We start from the raw sequence: 19,827 nt of genomic DNA, 5'->3' as shown, positions 1-19,827 counted from the left end.
GGCACCTGCAGAAACTCCTGTTCAGATGAGTGAAGCTGCCAGGACATAGCATAGGAGGAGAGGCAGTCCTGTAGATATGAGGAACCTTGGCCATGAAGCCAAAACCTTGAACTGAGCCCAATGACTGACGGAATGACTGCAGAATGGAAGTAATATGCATGCTCTGCCTAGCTCCTGATAATAATTGAGCTGTAGGAATCTGCACCAACTGGAGCCTCCAAGGTGACTTTGAGGGGAGACCTGAGCAGCATGCAGTACAATAGTATAGTGTCAATGTTACTATGGTATGGATACTACCTGTTCTGCCTGTGTTACCTCATTTAATCATTCAAACATACACATCATCATTTGATGCTATAGTCCAAAGGTTCAACTGCATGAGGTGCTGCAGTTCTATTATGGAACTCTACGCATTATATTTTGTCCTGAAAAGAAGCCATGGGCAGTCACAATATGAACTAAGGCTACAGTGCTGTTAGTGGGTAGTTTAACTCTCAGATATGCCCCCCAAACTGTTTTAAATCCTATAGGGGAAAAAAGACAAGTACTCTTATTGTATTTCTTTTCTCCCTACTGTAGTGTAAACTGTATGTGTGTGTTTGCGGGGGGGAGGGGCATTTCTGATTAGGGGAAAGGGTGCAGAGAGAAAAGTTAGCCTCCCTTTGGAGCCCTGCAGCCCAGTTCAGGTCAGAGAATTCAGCAGTTGCTTTATAAAGCCAATTCACACACCTGTAATTTGGAAGCCGCTGCCTTCACTTTGCAAGACTGCAGCATGGTTGTCAATATTAGGATGTTTTTGAGGTCATTAATTCAGTTCTTTTTTTTGTGCTGTTAAGTCACAGCTAAACTTTGACAACCTTGTAAGGTTTCCAAGGTGGTTTGTAATTGCTTGCCTCCGCATAAGGACCTTGGATTTTCTCGGAGGTCTCCCATCCAAGTATTAACCAGGGCCGATCCTCCTTAGCTTCCAAGATCTGGCAAGACTGGGCTACCTGAACCATCCAGATCATGGCTAATTCATCGGGTCGTCATAAAACAGAAGGGACTTGATGGCACACAACACACACACAATTTTAGTCCAACATCAAGCGTAGCTTGGACCGAAAAGAGATGAACAAGCACCTGCGAACAGGTCTCTGTAGGAAAAGTATCAAGAAATAACGCAAATTTGCCAGTAAAGTCCCAAATGAAACTTCTAACAATAACCATGTACTCGACTCCAGCTCGCTCTCCGTCGCCCTCCCCCTCCCCACCCTTTTGGAATTTAAGCCCACTTCCAACTTCCATGGGATTTGCATGTTCAGCAGGGGTGTTTCGGACTGCAGCCTCGCATAGTTTGTTCTTTAGGACTTCTGATCCGTCGGTAAAATTCACCGAACGGGTAAACTGCACACATAGGCGCTCTCCTACTTTTCGTGGGTAGAGGCCCCGAAGAATTAAGGCTCCTCCTCCGATGGGCTCTTCTCAGCGCCGGGTATGTTTCGGTTCGCCTGCTTTTGGCGGAACTCCGCCTGACTCCTTTCTTCTCGGCCGAGGCACAAGCGTCACGCGGCGCGGTCCTGCTGTGCTCCAGGCCGGGTCTTGAGCCGAGCCGAGGCTCCCGGGGGCTTCCCGCAGCCGGCCTCCTCGGCCCGGGCTGTTTGCTCCGCCCCTCCCCGGCTTTGGCGCCACGCGCGCCCAGCTGGCCGGGCAATGGGCTTGGGCGCCTCGGCCGGCGCTGGGCGCTTTACCGCCGCTTGCGCCCCAGAGCCTGGGAGCGGAAAGCTCAGCACGTGAGCGGCGCTTCCCGGGCAGCTCCGCCAAGCCATGTACTCGGGGAACGGCAGTGGCGCCAGAAGCGGCGGCGGGAGCAGCCTGAACCCGGAGGAGCAGGACCTGGAGCAGGCGGCGGCCGAGGACGCGGCGCCGCCGTTCAGCGCAGGCACCTACGAGCTGCTGGCCCTGCTGATCGCCACCATCGGCCTCCTGGGCTTGTGCAACAACCTGCTGGTGCTGGTGCTCTACGCCAAGTTCAAGCGGCTCCGCTCGCCCACCCACCTCTTCCTGGTCAACATCAGCCTCAGCGACCTGCTCGTGTCGCTCTTCGGCGTCAGCTTCACCTTCCTCTCCTGTCTCCGGAGCCGCTGGGTCTGGGACGACGCCGCCTGCGTGTGGGACGGCTTCAGCAACAGCCTCTTCGGTAAGGGTAGCCTGTCTGGAAGCCCTGGGGCGAGAATGCCTCTGTGCGTGTGCAGAGCGAGCTTTGCGGGGCTGCCGGCCCCCGAGCGTGTGCAGAGGGGCCGTGTGGCGCCACCTGCGGCTGGGGTTGGGTGTCCCGGCGTGCCCAGCTGTCGCTGCTCGAAAGCGAAGCATGTGCCCTTTCCTCAGGTTTTAGATCAACACCCCCCCCCCCTTAACGTGTATTGAAATGTCTTATTAATCAGAAGAATGAGGGTGTCAGAGCACGTGCAGAATGCGCTTCTCTCACCATTAACTACAATGTGTTTCATTTGAAGGGCTTTGTCATAATCTGCTGCCTGGATAGCTTTCTGGAATTTGCTCTTTCTCCTTTTAATAGCTGCAGTACAAGGAAAAAATTACCTTTCTACTTGCCAGATTAGAACCTTCTTGGTGGAGAGGGTGCCATAAACTTCACACTTCATACCCTAGTGGCTCCCTTTTTATTCTCCACTCATCCTTTCATTTACTCTTGTTTGCATCATTTCATCATGGTGGTATCACTTTTGTTCCCTATCACCTACCATTGTCTCCATCAGACCCTCTGCAATTGTGGTGTTTTCCTTGTTCCTCATCTCTTTGGCTCCCATCTCGCTTCTTCCCGTTCACTCAGCAGGCAACAGGTCTTTGAAGCAAGAGCACTGTGATATGGGATAGCTTAACATCAGAACTGGGTAATTCTGGTCTGGTTTGGCTGTATGGCCCTGAGTATGATTGTGGTGCCAGTGTACAGCTAGCCAACAGTGCTGTGGAGGCTACAGAGATTTGCAAATCTGTCCATTTGTGTCTTTGTGGACATTTCTTTACACTCCCCACAACTCACCCATGGCTTCCCATCTTCACTTTGACCTTGCCACTCTCAGTGCCAAGCTACAAATGACAAATTACAGAAGGGCTACAAGTGAAGGGAGCCACAATGTTAGCTGGGAAGCTGAGTTTTAAAAGAGATCAGAAGGCTTTGTCAATTTCCCCTCTCTACAGAGCCAGGGAGATCTCCTCAGAGGGTTTGTTAATTTCCTCTTTGCCTCCCAAAGGCCCGGTCAGCTTCACCTCCCATTCTAGGTGAAGAGGAAATTAACAAACCCTCTGAGGAGATCTCCCCTGCTCTGTAGAGAGGGGAAATTGACAAAGCCTTCTGATCTCTTTTACAACTCAGCTTCCCAGCTAACACTGCAACTCCCTTCATGTGCAGTCCTCATGTAATTCTTCATTTGTAGCTTGGCTGTCAGTGCTCTACAAACCTCTTACTCACCCGGACCCATTTTTTGCCAATCTTTCCAGCACATGATTATGTCCCCATTTACACCTGTCTTCAGTGGACCTACAGATACCCACCTCACCAACATCAATTGTAGTATTCCATCTGTCACATGAATTTAGTTCCAACCTTCCGCACAATCTCTTCAGGATTACTATAATCTAGGACTTCATTCTGTTCTCTTTTCTCATCTAGATTCTCAGAATATCTCGTTACATATGGCCTCAACTATCCATCATCACTGTGCACTGTAACCCACAGGTCCTATTTCAATTACAGCCATCCATTTTCATTGCATGTATTGTATATAATTGATCTTTGTGATTCCTAGCTGACAGTTAATTGCTCTTGTCCTTCAAATTGCTCCTTAAAATACATTTCCACAAGGCCTTTGGTATAACCCCTTAGTTTATATCTTTAAATGTAAGTTTTTATTGTATGTGCTTTTCTTCCCAATGAGGACCCAAAGTACATGTAAAAACATTTGCCACATTCATTCCCTTACCCCTGTATCTGCTTTCTTCCTTTGCTGTTTTTTACATTATGTAGTGTAGATTATAGAATCTTTGGGGACAGGGGCTTGCTTTTTTACCTATAAACTCTCTATCCTGATGGTGTTTCATAATTAATTAATAATGTAAGGGGGAGTGTAAAACCGAATTTGCAAGATTCTTTCCAACTTCATCTTTTATCTCCTTATTTCTTCCACATTGCCCTTATAACTGATAATCTTCTATCCTATTCCATTCATCTTTTTTGTTTCTTAAACTAGTTGTATTTTTAAAATATCATAGCCATTTACAACTTCAGCACGTGGGGACACTGAGTAGGAGCCCCCCCCCCAGTTTTCTAAATATTCTGAAGAAACCTCAGATGAATAGGATATCATAAGTGAACTAAAATACAAAATAGTATACAAAAATATACTACAAAATATACTTACAGTTGAAATCTGAGTTATGTTTTTTCTGTTAAAGTATGTACATGCAGAAGCAGAACACTTGGTAGATAATTAAGTAGAACTTTTCCCCATAAATGAGAATATTAAAAATTTATCAAGAAAAAACAAGGGAAAATGGTTTTGTCTTTTCCATACTATTTTCAGAGACAACAACAGCAATAACAATAAATGAGTTGACTACAAAACTTGTTTCTTTACCATTGTACACCCTTTATTTCCTTTTGTTAAAAAAAAGAAAGATACATAAATGAGAAGGGCAGACAGCTATTTTTAGTCTATCTGAAATTGCATATAAACCTCTTTTTGCTCTTGATTGGTAATGGTCATGCTTGCATGCTCCTCCCTCTCCACAGTGTGATGTGTAGAGATTAGAAATGGAAGTGTCGAGTTAGTTGTGATACCTGAATGCAGACGCCTGGACAAATTGTTCGAAAGCATCCCGATTTTGAATCTCAGTTTGTAAGTAAGGAATGAGCTGTCCAGGAGCTAGAACTCCTGGAGTTACCTAAAGACATCTATCTTTAATGTCTGTGTATTGGGAAAGAGAAGGAAAGAGGGAGCATGCCATCATGACATTAACCACGTTCATGATCACTGAACAAACAATGGTTTTACATTTTCACGTGGCATGGCAAAATCTGTATTTTGCCTAGAAACATTAAAGGTGTCCAAACAAAGAGCTCATTTCTGGTAACACACATAGAAACATCACAGTCCTGAAAAGCAAACACTACAATTCCCTGGCTTCCTCTGTTTCTGTATGCATTTTGTTCCTTTTTGTTAACGTTTGGGAACTGTTGGAATAGATTTTTGTAACAAAAAAAGAAAGAAATGTGGCTCCTTTGTGCACTAGGACACCATATTTGTGGTTTCTATAACTGAAGGCATGGGTTCTAATTCACACATGTGTTGTGCATCATTGATTTACACTAGCAGGTATGCCACTTGGTTTCTCTGTGCTTGATCACACTCAGAGCTGAAGGAAATGACCATACGTTCCATGTCATGTATCTGTCGCTTGTGTTTGTATGGAGTACTTCAGATATTCAAAACCTCACTTTGGGGCTGAAATGAACTAACCAAGCAACAGATACATCACAAGGAACCGTTGCTTCTCTGTTTGAGCTCTTTCATCCAAAATACTGGTATAGTATTTCGATCTGGATTTATTTGGAAATCCAAATACATTCAGCTCCATTCTTCCCTATGGGGAAACCTATCCGGGGGGCTGGAGGGCATTTTTTGTGCAAAATTCACCAAAATTGCAGGGAGCCTAGTCCTTCCAGTGCACTACAGACCCTGCCCCAGTTTGGGGTCCAAATCTATGGGGTTCTGAACAAGGTGCCCCCAAGCCACTCTCCATTGTTTCCTATGGGGGAAAAAATTCCAAGGTTTTCCAGGGCAAAGAAACCTTAACCAAACACACAGAGGCAACCACTGACCAAAAGCCAGTCCCAATAAAAGCTAAACCAACAAAGCTGAAGAGAACCAACACCAAACAAGAGAATCCCAGCAGAACCAAAGTGAAGCAAGGGACACTGTTGCAAGCCCTGCAGAACCAGTGTCATTCATAGAAGCCAGGCAGAACACAGGGCCAATGAGGTAACAAAGATAACAGAACCAAGTTCAGTCACATCAGCTTCACAGCAGCAGAACCACCAACTTGGTACAAGCAAAGTTCAGTAGACACAAAAACAATTAACAACTGCAGTGTAGAACAACAACTCTTTAATACAGGCAAAAAGCAATCTGTCTCCCCACATGAACAGCAACTCTTAGTATATAAAAATTAAGAGTAACTTTTTAAATATTAAACCAACACAAGCAAAGCAATTTGCTCATCCACACAACAATAGCAACTCTAAATATATAACAATTAACAACACTCTTGAAATATTAAACTGCACCAAAAAGCAAGCAAGCAGGCAGCAGTTCTTCAAGCTTTCTTCTAGGCAAGCAGCAGTAATAATCCAAAGCGCATATCCAAAAGGCAGTGGTAAATCCAAAAGGCAGTCTCCCAGAGCAGGCAGAGTCTTAAGAGTACTCACAGCACCCTCTCCAGAAATTTCACTCAAAATGGAGTCTGCTCCGAGCCAGGCTTCCTTTTATGTTCTTGCAAGAATTTGAAAAAGGCACTCCCATCAAAGAAACCCTGTGATTGGCCAGACAACTAGAGCTCCTCACTCATTCCCTCTCCCTCCTGCCTCACTTCCCCATCCTCCTGTTGCCTGGGGGGGGGAAGCCTGGGAAAGAACAGAAGGAAGAAGCCAGCCAGCTTTAAAATGGCTGGTGTGGTGATTCCCAAATAAATCTGAATGATTCAGGTATATTCTGGAATCCAGTATTCAGTATATGTGAATACGTATATCTGGAATTATCCAGTTTTGCCAATATACCCGGATAATACCAGAAATGTATTATTCACATATATTTTCTATTTGGGAACACCAAATCATACACCTCTATTGAGATGATGTTGGATGATGTGTACATTCTGCCTGTGGTACTAGTTCTGTGGATTGTCCTTTAGACATAATCTTAAATAGTCATAATTCCTTTGAAATATGCAATTTGAGCCAAGTTCACAAGCACATGAGAATGAAGTGGCAGAGAAGTGATGTGGTAGGATGGACTTCAGTCTTCAGGTGGAGGATTTTGTTTTGAAATGCTGTCCTCTGTTTAAATCTCTCTCCAAATAGAAAGCCAGCACATCAAACAAAGTGAGGCGGTGGAACCTTTCTCTCTGCTGTGCTAGTTTCATGTCTGCATGGAGTTGCAAAGCAGTATTCAAAATTAGGATCTCCTACCTGCAGTCTGAAGAGGTGCAGTCCACTCTGCCCCCTCATTCTCCTCAATGTGTAAACCAGTGACATGCATACATGAAGCTGCCTTCTGAGTGAGACCATTGATATCTCCAGGTCAGTAGTGTCTACTCTGACTGGCAGGAGCTCTCCGATAAAGGTCCTTGTGCTTATGTACTGCCCACAGCAGTGTTTACAACCTTTAATATAAACTCTGACTTATTCGCAAAGTAGGCCGAACTTGCCTCATCAGTCCATTGAAGAAAGTGGTGCATGAATCACACACACAGAGCATCCTACTTGAAGAGGCACTTGAACACAAAAGGCCTTGATTGTGCTGTGCGTGTTTGTGATCGTATAATTGAACACATGATGTTGCTTTTATACTGAGTCTGACCTCTAGTCTGTCAAGGTCAGCACTGTCTCCTCTGACAGTCTCCTCCAGGGTTTCAGATAGGGGTCTTTCACATTGTCTTCTAGCTGATCTTTTTAAATGGAAATGCCGGGGATTGAACCTGGGACCTTTTGCATGCAAATCAGATGTTCTACCACTGAACCATGGCCCCAACCCAGAGAAGCATGCAAGCTAATACTCTTGCACTATGTCACCTCGATAACCTTAATACCCAAGGCCATGTGTGAATCACATTTATTTCAGTCAAATGTTTTCATGTGAGTTTTGTTGGAATTTTAGTGGTTTTGCTTCATTGACTGAAATTACTAACCTGTTGCAAATGCTAAACAGTATCATTGGCAAAGACTTCAATTTGATCGGCAATATATATGTGCACTGTAGAGATGCATGCCTTATCCTCTACAGGAACTCAAGCACTAGCTCATTTTGTTCCATGGAGGAAATCGCTAATTGTTCTGGAATAGTGCTTCCTGCATTGTGGCAAGTAATCATAATCTCATCGCCACAATTACACTGTGTTCCTTCAGCATGTATGTTAATTGCTGTTTGTGATTTTTTTTTTAAGTCTGTAAGAACGTCCAGAAATACAAACGGGACTTTGTGAACACAATCATATGTGCGTAATAGTTAGAATTCTTCTCAGAAATCCTACATTAAAGAGAGATATGAATACAAGATGTCAATTAGTATTATTTCTTTATTTACTCGCTATATAAAGTTTGACTTCCAAGATATAGCCCACTTATGCTATGGTTAAATATATACAGGAAGATATGATACATCTTGGTGCAGACATTAAAGATCTTTAGAAAGTCTGTAATGGGAATGTAAAATGAAAATGCTTTTTATAGTTAATGTGCTTTGCAACACTGACTCCAGAGTATTCGTTTTGTTTGGTTCCTGGCACTTGGCTGGGGATGCAGTTATAATAATGGTGATACTACTGACATTTTGCCGTCTTCTGAGCATGCAAAAAGTTACAATAGTCGTGAAAACCTAACAAAATAAAGATTTTGAAAAATTACAATTTTTTTGTACTGTTATTCCATAATTCAAATTGCCATTCAATACATATTAGTACACACAGTCTTCATACACAGACCTATACATAAAGTGCTAGTGCAAAACATTGATGGTATCGCCTATGAGCAAATAATACTTCTAAAGTCCATCAATTTTCTTAGAGTTTACTCAAAAAGTCCATAGGGTCAAAATTCAAGTATAGATCCAAATACCTGCAGGTATTTTTCATGTTTGTTGACATATTCTTGCTCAGAAATATATTGTACAATATGTACAATATATGTACATATATTGTACATGTTACTGGCAGTATACAGTAGATACTAAATGTAAATACAGATTGTTATAATTGAATTTTTAAATATTTTTTTAAATTTTAAATAAATGGTGGATATTTTTTTAAAAATATATTTTATTATTTTAGAAGATAGGAAAGAGAAAAGGGGTAGGTAACAGGGTAGAAAAGGAAACAAAGCAGTTTTGCAAAGTTCATTAAGCTTGCTTATATCCACATTCTAGTTCTCCAGTTTTATACTTTATCCTAATACAGCTTTAACTATGAATTCTAATATTTCATACAGTATGGCCTTATTATTAGATTTTAGTCTCTATATTTGTTCTTTATCCATTTGTAGAAGGGGTTCCAAGGTGTAGCGAAGTCTCCTTCCATTTGGCCTTTCATTAAAGAAGTTAATTTGTCCATTTCTGCAGTTTCCATTATCTTCACTGTTAATTCTTCTTGCTGCGGTATTGTTTGTTGTTTCCAATATGATGCAAATAATATTCTAGCTGCAGTTGCCACATGGATTATAAAGTACATCGCTTCTTTACTCATATCTGGCATACAATTTAACAAAAATATCTCTGGTTTAAAAGGAATTGAAATCTGTAAAATAGTTTGTACCATTATCCAAAATCTATGTACCTCTTTACAGGACCACCACATATGAAAAAACGTCCCTTTATGTTTCCTACATTTCCAACACTTACTTGGCATATTCTTACACATTTTAGCCAGTCTATCCGGAGTTAAATACCATCTGTAAAACATCTTGTATAAATTCTCTTTAAATATGACAGATGGGCAGCCCAATCCTAAGAAGGGCACGGAAAGTGAACAGGAACCGAACTAAGGCTTGCGAGGGCGCATCTAGCCCGTACGCCCGCGTAAGTGGCCTTCCGCCCGCGCTGGGACGTGGCGCTGGCCCGCCGGCGGGCCAGCACCGGTGCAAGCCACAGGCGCCCGGGCGGCGGCGCAGAAGTGGCGTAGAGCCCTACGCCGACGCGGGGGGGGCGGGGAGCAAGGCGGGGTCAGAGTTAGTCCGCTCCCTAAGCTCCTCCAGAAGCGGGAACGCCCACAGCGGCGCAAAAAAGCTACGCCACGGAAAAAGAAGGCGTAGCCCATAGGCGTCCATGGAACGGCGAAAAATCAGCCCCCTCTCTGAGCGCCTCGCCCCGCCCCTATGGCCCGAAGGAGCATAGGATGAGAACTATCCCGGGGACCAATCAGCGTGCGCGCCCGGCGTGGACAAGCCCCCCTCTCTGCACCCAATCACCTGCGACCGCGCCCTACAAAACATCCGGCCAGCGCCGCCCAAACCCCCAGGTAAGTGAGCACTCGGCCGGAGGCTCTGCCCGTCTGCTGAGTGGCATTGCCCCTTTGAAAACCGAAACGGGCTGAGGGCATTCACATTGGCAGGCGCAGAATGCACTCCGGGGACTTTGCGAAAAACTGGGGGAACTTCGCATAAAGGGGAAGAGGTGCAAATGTCTGCCTAACTCTCTTTCTACCGTGATAGAAAGAATGACTCCACAGCTAACTGATGCATGCTAGTTGCTTCTAACTAAGCACAAACAAACTAACCTTTCCGTGGCAGAAGGGAATGACACTTTGCAAATTAACCGCATGCTCTCCCGTTTCCTTGCAGGTGCCCTGACTCTGGCGCTCCCACCTGGTGATGACCGACGGAGCGCTGACAGGTAAGGAGGAGGTGGGGGGGGCATTCCGCAGATTAGTGCAAACCGCCCATTCACCTGAACCCACCCGCTCACTTGCCGCTTTGGGTGAGGCCCAGCAGGGGTGGGGGGCAACCATGGCCGCCCCTGGCTGCCTCAGAGGCAGGCGTCTCGAAAACCACATGTGGCCAGGTGTTTGTTGTGACCAGCTCATTCTCTCCCTTAGAGGTAAAGGCTTGCCAAGGCCGAGTGCATCCTCACCAGACCGTCATGCATCAGCTGCTGCCCTCGACCATGTGCAACCCCCCCCCCCGGATGGCGGAGTGTGGGGCTTGCCTTGCCAGTGGAATGAGGCAAAGCCCACACGTGTCTTTTTCCCCCACAGGCACGTCCAGGGCATGGCTGCTCCCCCGCGCCCCGCCCTCCCCAAACATCTCTGACGGACGGTTGGCTGCAGCCCAGGAAGCACCGTCGCGCCGCGGCCTGCATCCCAGCCCCGCCCCTCCGAGCGGGAAGGAGGGCTGTGTGGAATGCTCCGGCTCCCTCGCCAGCCTAAACGCAAGCCCGCTCTTTCCAGTGCAATAAAACGAGATGTACAACAACTGTTTTCTGTGTCTGCGAGTCTGACTTCGTCCTCCGCCCCTCCCCCAACACTCCCGTCACATCTCCCCACCTGCACATTGCCACAAATGTATCCGACACACCCCGTCTTGCCTCCCCGCCCCCTCCCTCCCCCCCTCCCCCCCTCCTCCTCTGTATTTGACCAGTGTCTGTACCACCCATCTGCCGAAGAGAACTTGATTCTCAGAAGCCTGTGCCACAATAAAATTGGATAGTTGTAAAGGTGCTACGGGACCCTTTTTGAATTCGCTACCACAGGCTAACACGGCTAACCCCCCTGTATCTATGGCCAGGTAGAGGGTTGGGGCGGGGCATGTGAGCGGGGATCCCCGGTGGGGAGAGTAGCTGGCACACGATAAGCCAGGGAGAGGGTGGTGCGAGCTGCAGCTGCAAGGGGGCGGGAGATGGCAGGGCAAACGGTCCGCTCGCTGGAACCCTAGCCCCCACCAATGGAGAATCCAGGGTGGTGGCAGGTGGATGCCATATCCCGGGCAGGAGGTCTCGCGCGCCTGGGGAGGGTCGCCCCCATCGCAGCCGCAGCCCCAGCAACACAGTCCCATGAGCGGCCGCCTCCCAGAGTGGGTCCAGCCCCTCGGGCGTCTGCAGCAGCCCCATTGGTCATTCCAACACCTTCCACCCCAGGGCGTCCTGCCTCGCATCCAATCCCGTGGAGCAGTTGCCAGCCTCCCACGCCAACAGGCCATGGTTGTTGGGAGGGGTGGGGTGTGCCTCTCAAGTCCGTGCCGAAGCCCTGCTCGGGCGGCTCGTCGCCATCCTCGACCCTCCGGCCCCACCCGCTGCAGCAGCTCCACCCGCCCCAGAGGCACCCCTCCCTCGGGCCCAGTTGCGTGCGAGAGGCCGGGCCCGTGGACGGCCAAGGGGGTCCGGCCGCCGGCCTCGCCGGTGACCGCCGCTGCCGCCTTGGGGGTGGGGTGGGGTGTTTTGCTGCACAGACGGCTCTCCTACACGCCTCCCCTTCCTCACGTCTGCTGGGGGAGGTGGGATGATATAATAATAAAGGCTGATTTCTGTGCAATGGGTGTCTGTGTTCTTTGCCTTGGGATGGGGACGAGGGGGCAGGCCCGCTGTGTCTGCCTCTTGGTGGCGGCCTCAGGCCAGCCCTCCCCTTCGGCACCACTTGGGGGCTGTCCCCTGCTGCCAGAGACTGGCTGCTGCCCTGGATTCCTCATGGCAGGGCGCCTGCCAGTCCCATGCCAACCTCTCTGGACGCGGCCGCCAGGGACTTGGTGCTACATTGGGCAAACGGGGGAAAGGCTTCTCAGACTACGCCCACCCCTCTCCTTCCCGACTGCGAGCCCCGCCCGACACACGAGCCGAGGCAGTCTGCCAGCATGGGCGCGGTTTGCCTGCTGCTCTGGGGCCTGGCCGGGATCGCGTGCTGCCCATAGGCTGCGCCTTTCCTGGCCCCTCCCCCTGACGCTTGTCAGGAACAGCGCCCTTTGGCTGCGCCTGGCGGCGGCCGTGGATCACACCCGCCCACAACACTTTCTGGTTCTCCAAAATTGCATCTCTGCGCCGCTGCGGGCGCCGCTGCGGCCACACTTTGCTGGCACAGGATCCGGCCCGGCGGCGCCGCCACACCACCAGTGCAGCTGCGTCGGCGTTGGGGCCGGCCATAGGATTGCGCTGTTAGTTATTTTTACATTCACTCTCCATATCTTATTCCATTGTGCTGAGTCAATATTATCTCCTAGATTCTGAACCCATAAAGTTTTACACTTTTCCACACCCTCATACAGTTTCATTTCCATTAAAAATAGGTACATTTTTTAAAATCAGTTTTTCATCTGAGTCACATAACAGTTTTTCAAAGTCTTTTTGTTCTAGATAGAAGCCTCCCATTTTCTTATCTTTATTATATCTAGATTCAATCTGTGCTCTTGACCACCAGTCTAAGTTAATACCTTTATTTTGTAAGCCCTCTTTCATTTTTAACACTCCTTTATCATCTAAGAGTTCTTTATATCTAATAACCTTATCTACAGAAAATACATTTGGCTGTGTAAATGCTTCTAATGGCGAGACCCATTGTGGGGTTTTCACATATATTTGCGGCGCGACTCTTTCCCATGCCATTATAAGAGATTTCCTTATCAAGTGATTTTTGAAATATTTATGTCCAGTTGCTTTTCCATACCACATGAACGCATGCCATCCTAACTGTGGCCTTCAGGAGCTAAAAGTCTTGGATTTTCCAGTAAAATCCAATCTCTCATCCAAACTAGGCAACACGCTTGATAGTAAGTTTTCCAATCAGGTAAAGCAAGGCCCCCATTCTCTTTCAAACCTTGAAGTGTTTTCAATTTAATTCTTGGTTTCTTTCCTTGCCCAAATAAATTTGCTTATACTCTTGTTTAGTTCTTCAAAGAAGGAATTGTTAATATTTATCGGGATGGTGTGATAGAAAAATATTATACGTAGTAATATGTTCATTTTAATAGTTGCGATCCTTCCCATCAGCTAGAGTTGTAATCCTTTCCATCTCTCCAAATCTTTTATTTCTTGTGAGAGTTTCATATTGTTGTCTTTCATTAGCGAGCTACATTTAGAGGTCAACTATATTCCAAAGTATTTTACTTTCTTTTCTAGTTGGAATCCTGTCATTCTAGTCATTTCCATTTTCTGTTATGTAGTCATATTTTTAGTTATCACTTGTTTTTTGGTAATTAATCTTCGTTCCTGCCATTGATCCAATGGTGGATATTTTTAAATAGTTTGCATGTACCAAACATTTTACACATTAACAGGTAATTCAAAAGCATATTTCATGCAGTCCATTATATTAAGAGCAATTGTCTGAATTCACTAGATGATTGTGCGAATCTGTCAATAATTGCTTCTGCATCCAATTCATCTAACAATGCCTTTCCAATGGATAGCAACATGTATGATTCCAAGTTCTCCTCAGACGGTGAATTTCTTAGCCTTGTCTTTATGATCTTTAGCTTTGAAAATGTCCTCTCACATTGGACTTGAGTAACTGATAATGTGCAGATGACTTTATAAAGTTCATAAAAGTTATCATATGCCTTGTCATGAAGTCTGTTGGATACCAGAATTTTTAGTACACACGGTGGACAAGTGTTACAAATTTTACACTTGTTGCAACTGGAATCCATATTCTCACCATCATTAAGCAATAGCTTTAATACATCAAAGTTCGAAGCAAAAGAAAACAATTCCAATATTACTTGATCTTTGCTGATTTGTGGAGACAGCTTAATAATACCTTCCAATACTTCATCTTCAAGGCCTTTCTCTGCAATAGTTTTAAACTTTGCTGGGTCCAAGCAGGATAAATCTTTATACAACTTTTTGTGTTGTACAAATCGTGAATTTAGTGACTGGACAATGTGGTTAAACACATTTACTTGAAAATCAGCTACAGAATCTGAGGAATTTCCTTCATCATTTATAAGCTAATCTACTATTCTTTTCTTCTTCCTCTGTCTCTTAACTGGCAATGCTGTTTCCAAAGAGTCAATTTCCAATGTTTGATTTTCCATGCCGATAGTGGATTTTTTTGCGAGGGGGAAATAGAAGGAGAAAGGCAGGAAAGGTTGCCGATATGGGGTAAGAGGGACACTGCATTTTGAGGATGGGGGGATGGGTTGCCAGATCCAGGCTGGGAAACTCCTGGAGATTTAGGGATGGAGCCTAGGGAGGATAGAGAACTCATTGGGGTGCAATGCCACAGAGTCCATGGACACACACACACACACACACACACACACACACACACATTCTTTTGCTTGCAGGGATCTTCAATCCCTGCTGGCTCTGCAGCCCATCCTCGCTTCTCTTTCATGCACATGCGCGCGCACACACACACACACACACATTTTTTTTGCTTGCTTACTCCACTCGCCTGTCGGCTCTGCAGCCCATCCCCACCCCAGGCTTCTCTTTCATGCACAGACACACACACACACACACACACACAAACAAACATTCTTTTGCTTACTTACTCCACTTGCCTGTTGGGCCTCACAGCCTCCCCCCCTCCGCGCGCACACACACACAAGACCGTGCTGGCTGCCCAGGGGGAGAAAGTGGAGAGGGCGACTCACCTCTGTTCTGTTCTCCTGTGGCGGGGCAGAGCACCAGGAGGACAGCCAGGCAGTAGGCAGCTGCAGCTCCTGGGAGGCAAACCTCTTGCTCGGTGGGGGCAAGGACTGCCTACTCCAGTGCTCCCTGTACAGGGCCCACTACCCCGGGCTGAAGGGGGCTGGAGCCAACCCACGAGGATTCCTGCACTGAGCTAATGAGCTTTGAACTGCAGGAGGGCGGAAACAGTAGGCAGCCACCAGCCCTCCAGCAGCTAGGGCATTCTAGACTTCCACTCTGTTACCATAGAGATTAGGAAGAAGGAAATTCTAGAGCGTCCCCTGGCAGCCGCCATTTTTCTCCCAGTGTGGGATTCTTCTAAATCGGGGGATTTTTAACATATTGTCTAATGTTTAAGGGGGCCCACAGGGCCCAATTGCCATCAGGCAAGCTGACACCCTGGCCAGTCTGCCACTGTATATGCAGAACATATCATAAGGAAAGCTGGAGTAGATTTAGATGAAGATGGAGTGAAAATTGGTGGAAGGAACATTAACAGTTAGAGATGTGCAGATGATACCATGTCATGATGAATTGAAATGACTACTGGTGAAGATTACAAGATTACAGTGCAAGAAGACAAAAGTGATGATTGCAGAGGAATTTCACAATTTCCAAGTTGACGATGAAGAACTTGAAATTGTTAAAGATTTTCTATTCCTTTGTTCAATAATCAAACAAAAGGGAGACCTCAACGAAGAAATCAGAAGGAGATTGAGATTTGGAAGGGCAGCCATGAAGGAACTAGAAAATATCCTTAAGATAGGGAAGACAGCAGGAAAAGAGGAAGACCCAAAATGAGATCTTGGAAGAAGTCACAGCCTCCAGCTGGCAAGATCTAAGCAAAGCTGGTATTCATTGGACGTTTTGGAGGTAATTAATTCATTGGTTTAATTCACTTTAAATTGGAAGTGACTTTATGGCACATAACACACACCTATAACCTTGCCACTACCACAGAAGAACCTTTGTCATCCTAATTAGTTTGACAACAATCCGCTAGTGAAGGCGGATTCTGAGTGCTAGGTTGCCATTGTAACCTGAAGTTGGCTTGTAAAGCCTAGAGATTTACTAATCCCAAGCCTGTAAACTAGGGATCCACAACAATTTTCAGTGGTATTAGAATCAGAGCACAAATGATAAAGCAATGTGTGATAGTTTTATATTCAGGCTTGGGGTACTAACACAGGATTATGATGCAGATTTACTGAATCAATAAAGTCAGGGCTAATGTTTGAAATCTGTTCACTCCTCCTCCAGGACTCCATGCTGGAGTTCTTGGGTATTTTTTTTACTTTACTTATGTTCTAGTTACATAGTTGTAGCAGTTGGCTTGCCTTCCAACATTAGTGTAAACAAAAAAGACTTGACTCTGTAAAAGCTTATGCTGGAGTACATGTCTTTTAGGACATTTTTAAATTTATAATTAAATTTATAATTTAAGAGGCAACATTAAACTTGCTTAATGTGACAGCAAAAATGTTTTTTGTGTGGATGAGTCTGGGCTCCTTAATTTTAGGGCTGGTTCCTAGGTCTAAAGAAAATTTGTCAAGGCCTGGGCTTGCCCACTTCCAAAGTGCTGGACTGGTTTTAGAACTAGCATAGAAAAAGATCCAGGTGGTTCAAGCAAGTGAACCCAGTAAGCTTTAAATAAGGAAGTTGTTCCTAAAGAAATACAAGCAAATTGACAAGGTTGTTTTTAGAAACTAGGTCATTCTGTACACACAAAATCATTGATGTGTGAAATTACATTCCCATAGAATTTTCCATTTCACCTAGTTGATTTCCACAGTAAGAATATCCTTGATGATAAACCATGCGAGTGACTTAATATTGAGGCATAGAAATAACCTACCTCGATTCAACATGGAATTTGCTACTTTAAAACATTCTTTTTGTGTTGACAAGATCATTTCATTTACATTTTTGTTATTTTGTGTTTTCAAAGCTAATTCCACAGAAATGTCAAATAGAAAATTATTTACAAATTGTTGTATTGAGAATGCTCATATGAACTTAGAGTAGCATAAATTTTCAGAGTTGTCACATCATGGCCATTTTCACACGTTGCACAACATTGTGCAATACTCACAGAATACTAGCGTCTTTATGGCACGATTTCTAACATCATGGAATCATGATGGGATGATGTCAGAAATCGCACCCTGAAGACGCCACTGTTCTGTGAGTGTTGTGCAATGTTGCGCGTGACATTAACAATGTGCAAATGGCCCATTTTTTGTTCATGAAGAGTATGGTGGAGGGACATAGTCTTCTCTCACTGCAGATGCTGATTTTCAGCTTTTCACACTCCAACTCTATCAAGCTAATTACAATGTTATTATATCTTACATCTTTACCCCTCTCGTTTCTGGCTGGATAAAACTCTACATTCTTCCACTTCTGAATGTATTTGAAGAAGGGAGCTTTGACTCTCGAAAGCTCATCCCCTGGAAATCTAGTTCATCTACCTTGCTGTTCTACTGCAGAACCTTGCTGTTCTACTGCAGACCGACACAGCTACCCACCTGAAACCATACTGATCAGTGTAACCCTCCCAATTCAATATAATAATATTAATAACAATAACAACAACAACATTCGATTTATATATCGCTCTTCAGGACAACTTAACACCCACTCAGACTGGTTTACAAAATGTGTTATCATTAACCTTACAACAATGACTCTGTGAGGTGGGTGGGGCTGAGAGAGCTCTGAGAGTGGAGAATCAAACCTGGTTCTCCAGATTAGAGTCCTGTCGCACTTGCAAATGATGGTGGACAGAGAAGTAACTTACCTATTTGAGGACATCAAGATGTGGGTTAGAGTGGTCCTAATGAGAAGAGTCATCTGTGGTATATAATTTCTTTCCCATACAATATGCCTGAGTTGTAGGTTACCATATGTTGTGACACAGACCACTCACCAAAACCCCAGGAGGATGCCATCTGGTCAGAAGTTTTAGTGAGGAGGCAAAAGTTAATTTCCTCTTTGCCTGGAGAAGGCTCTGTCAGTTTCACCTCCCGTTCTGGTGAAGGTGAAGAGGAAATTAACAAGCCATCTGAGGAGCAATCTCAGGGGCTCTGTAGAGAGGGTAAATTGACAAAGGCTTTTGATCTCTTTTAAAACTCAGCTTCCCAGCTAACATTGAGACTCACCTCACGTGCAGTCCTCGTGTAATTTGTCATATATAGCTTGGCTCTCTGACGTAGTCTGAGGTTGTGTGTGGGGAGATTCCAGAACACACACTGAGCACATGGCAGGACAGGCTGATATACTGTGAAACCTGTCCTGAGGCAGGTCTGAGAGTCTCTTCCCTAAAACAATAGCTTGATGGCTGTCTCCAGAGGTGGGACAATAGGACTGGGAAAGCTTGATTGTGCCTTCTTGAGAGGATCTAAAGGTGTAAAAAGATGATTGATGACTCCTGCTGGCTGGATGGGTGAGGCTTATCAGTCCCTGAGTGACTCAGATGGGGAAATGGGATCAGGAAAGATTGGCAGGATGGATGATGAGACTAACTCAAGAGCTTCTGGAGACCCTTTTTTTATTCAGTTCTGTGCATCTCCAGGGTGGGGGCTGAAGTTAGTCTGACCTCATACTCATATTCCAGTAATTTTTCCATCTTAGCCAGACAGCCTGCTTGGGCTTTAAAGCACATGAGGAGAGGGAATTATGATATTCCATATTCATAAGCCTTCTTAATAACATGAGGGCAGGTCTGACCTCTAACAGAGCCACCTACTGACTGTTCCCCCATATAAGGTAGCATGTCAGCCAGAGTCCATGCTTTCTCCATGTAGCTCCCACTTTGTGGAACAGACACCATCTTTAGACATTTTTAGAAGGCACTGCAAGGTCATTTTATTTGCTTGGGCTCTTGGGAGGATAATTGGATTGGGGGTGGGGGTTGTTGGTTTTTAATTATTATATTTTAATAATGATTTGTAACCTGCCTGGTGCCACAAGGAAAGGTGGGATATAAATATCCAATAAGTATCCAGGCTGAGTTGCCAGTTTACACTAATTCCCATTGAAAACTTCCTGCATGTCATTCCTCAGGGTCCTCTATCCCCCAGGAGCAACATTTCATGGAGATTGATTGACTACAGTGAGAGAAGGGAGACAGGAAAGTTCCATTCTGCTACTGAAAAATTTAGTCTAGATCCAATCTTTTGTTTTTATTTTTGCATGTGTATTTTAGGGGGTGGGGGGGATATTTTTTTTAAAAAAATGTCACTATTGGTTTTGACCTAGTTGATCACAAATAATGAAAAATGAAGAACACATTGGTTTGGAGATTCATGCCTTTCCTCAGTGCTTCACATGTAAGAGTTCTAGTTACCAAGAGTTTCATTCTGTTCTATTTTAAAATGGTTCTCAGGCTAGGGAACGTGTGTCATGTCTGCATGCCATTCATCCATGCCATTTATGTATTCTCTGT

The 19,827-nt window shown here is 45.3% G+C and overlaps 1 protein-coding gene across 1 annotated transcript in view; it reads left to right on the top strand.

Annotated features, from left to right (window-relative positions):
* The first annotated feature begins 1,806 nt into the window (after positions 1 to 1,806).
* The window catches only part of OPN3 (opsin 3), a 32,889-nt gene continuing 14,868 nt past the window's right edge, over positions 1,807 to 19,827 (top strand). Inside the window, exon 1 of the mRNA XM_054991091.1 lies at positions 1,807 to 2,179. Within this exon, the coding sequence (XP_054847066.1) occupies positions 1,807 to 2,179 (373 nt within the window). The remainder of the gene's footprint in view (positions 2,180 to 19,827) is intronic.

The sequence above is a fragment of the Eublepharis macularius genome, chromosome 1 (genome assembly GCF_028583425.1).
Source record: "Eublepharis macularius isolate TG4126 chromosome 1, MPM_Emac_v1.0, whole genome shotgun sequence".
Lineage (NCBI taxonomy): Eukaryota > Metazoa > Chordata > Lepidosauria > Squamata > Eublepharidae > Eublepharis > Eublepharis macularius.
The sequence above is the reverse complement of the archived record's forward strand: the minus strand, read 5'-3'. Positions and strand labels throughout refer to the sequence as shown.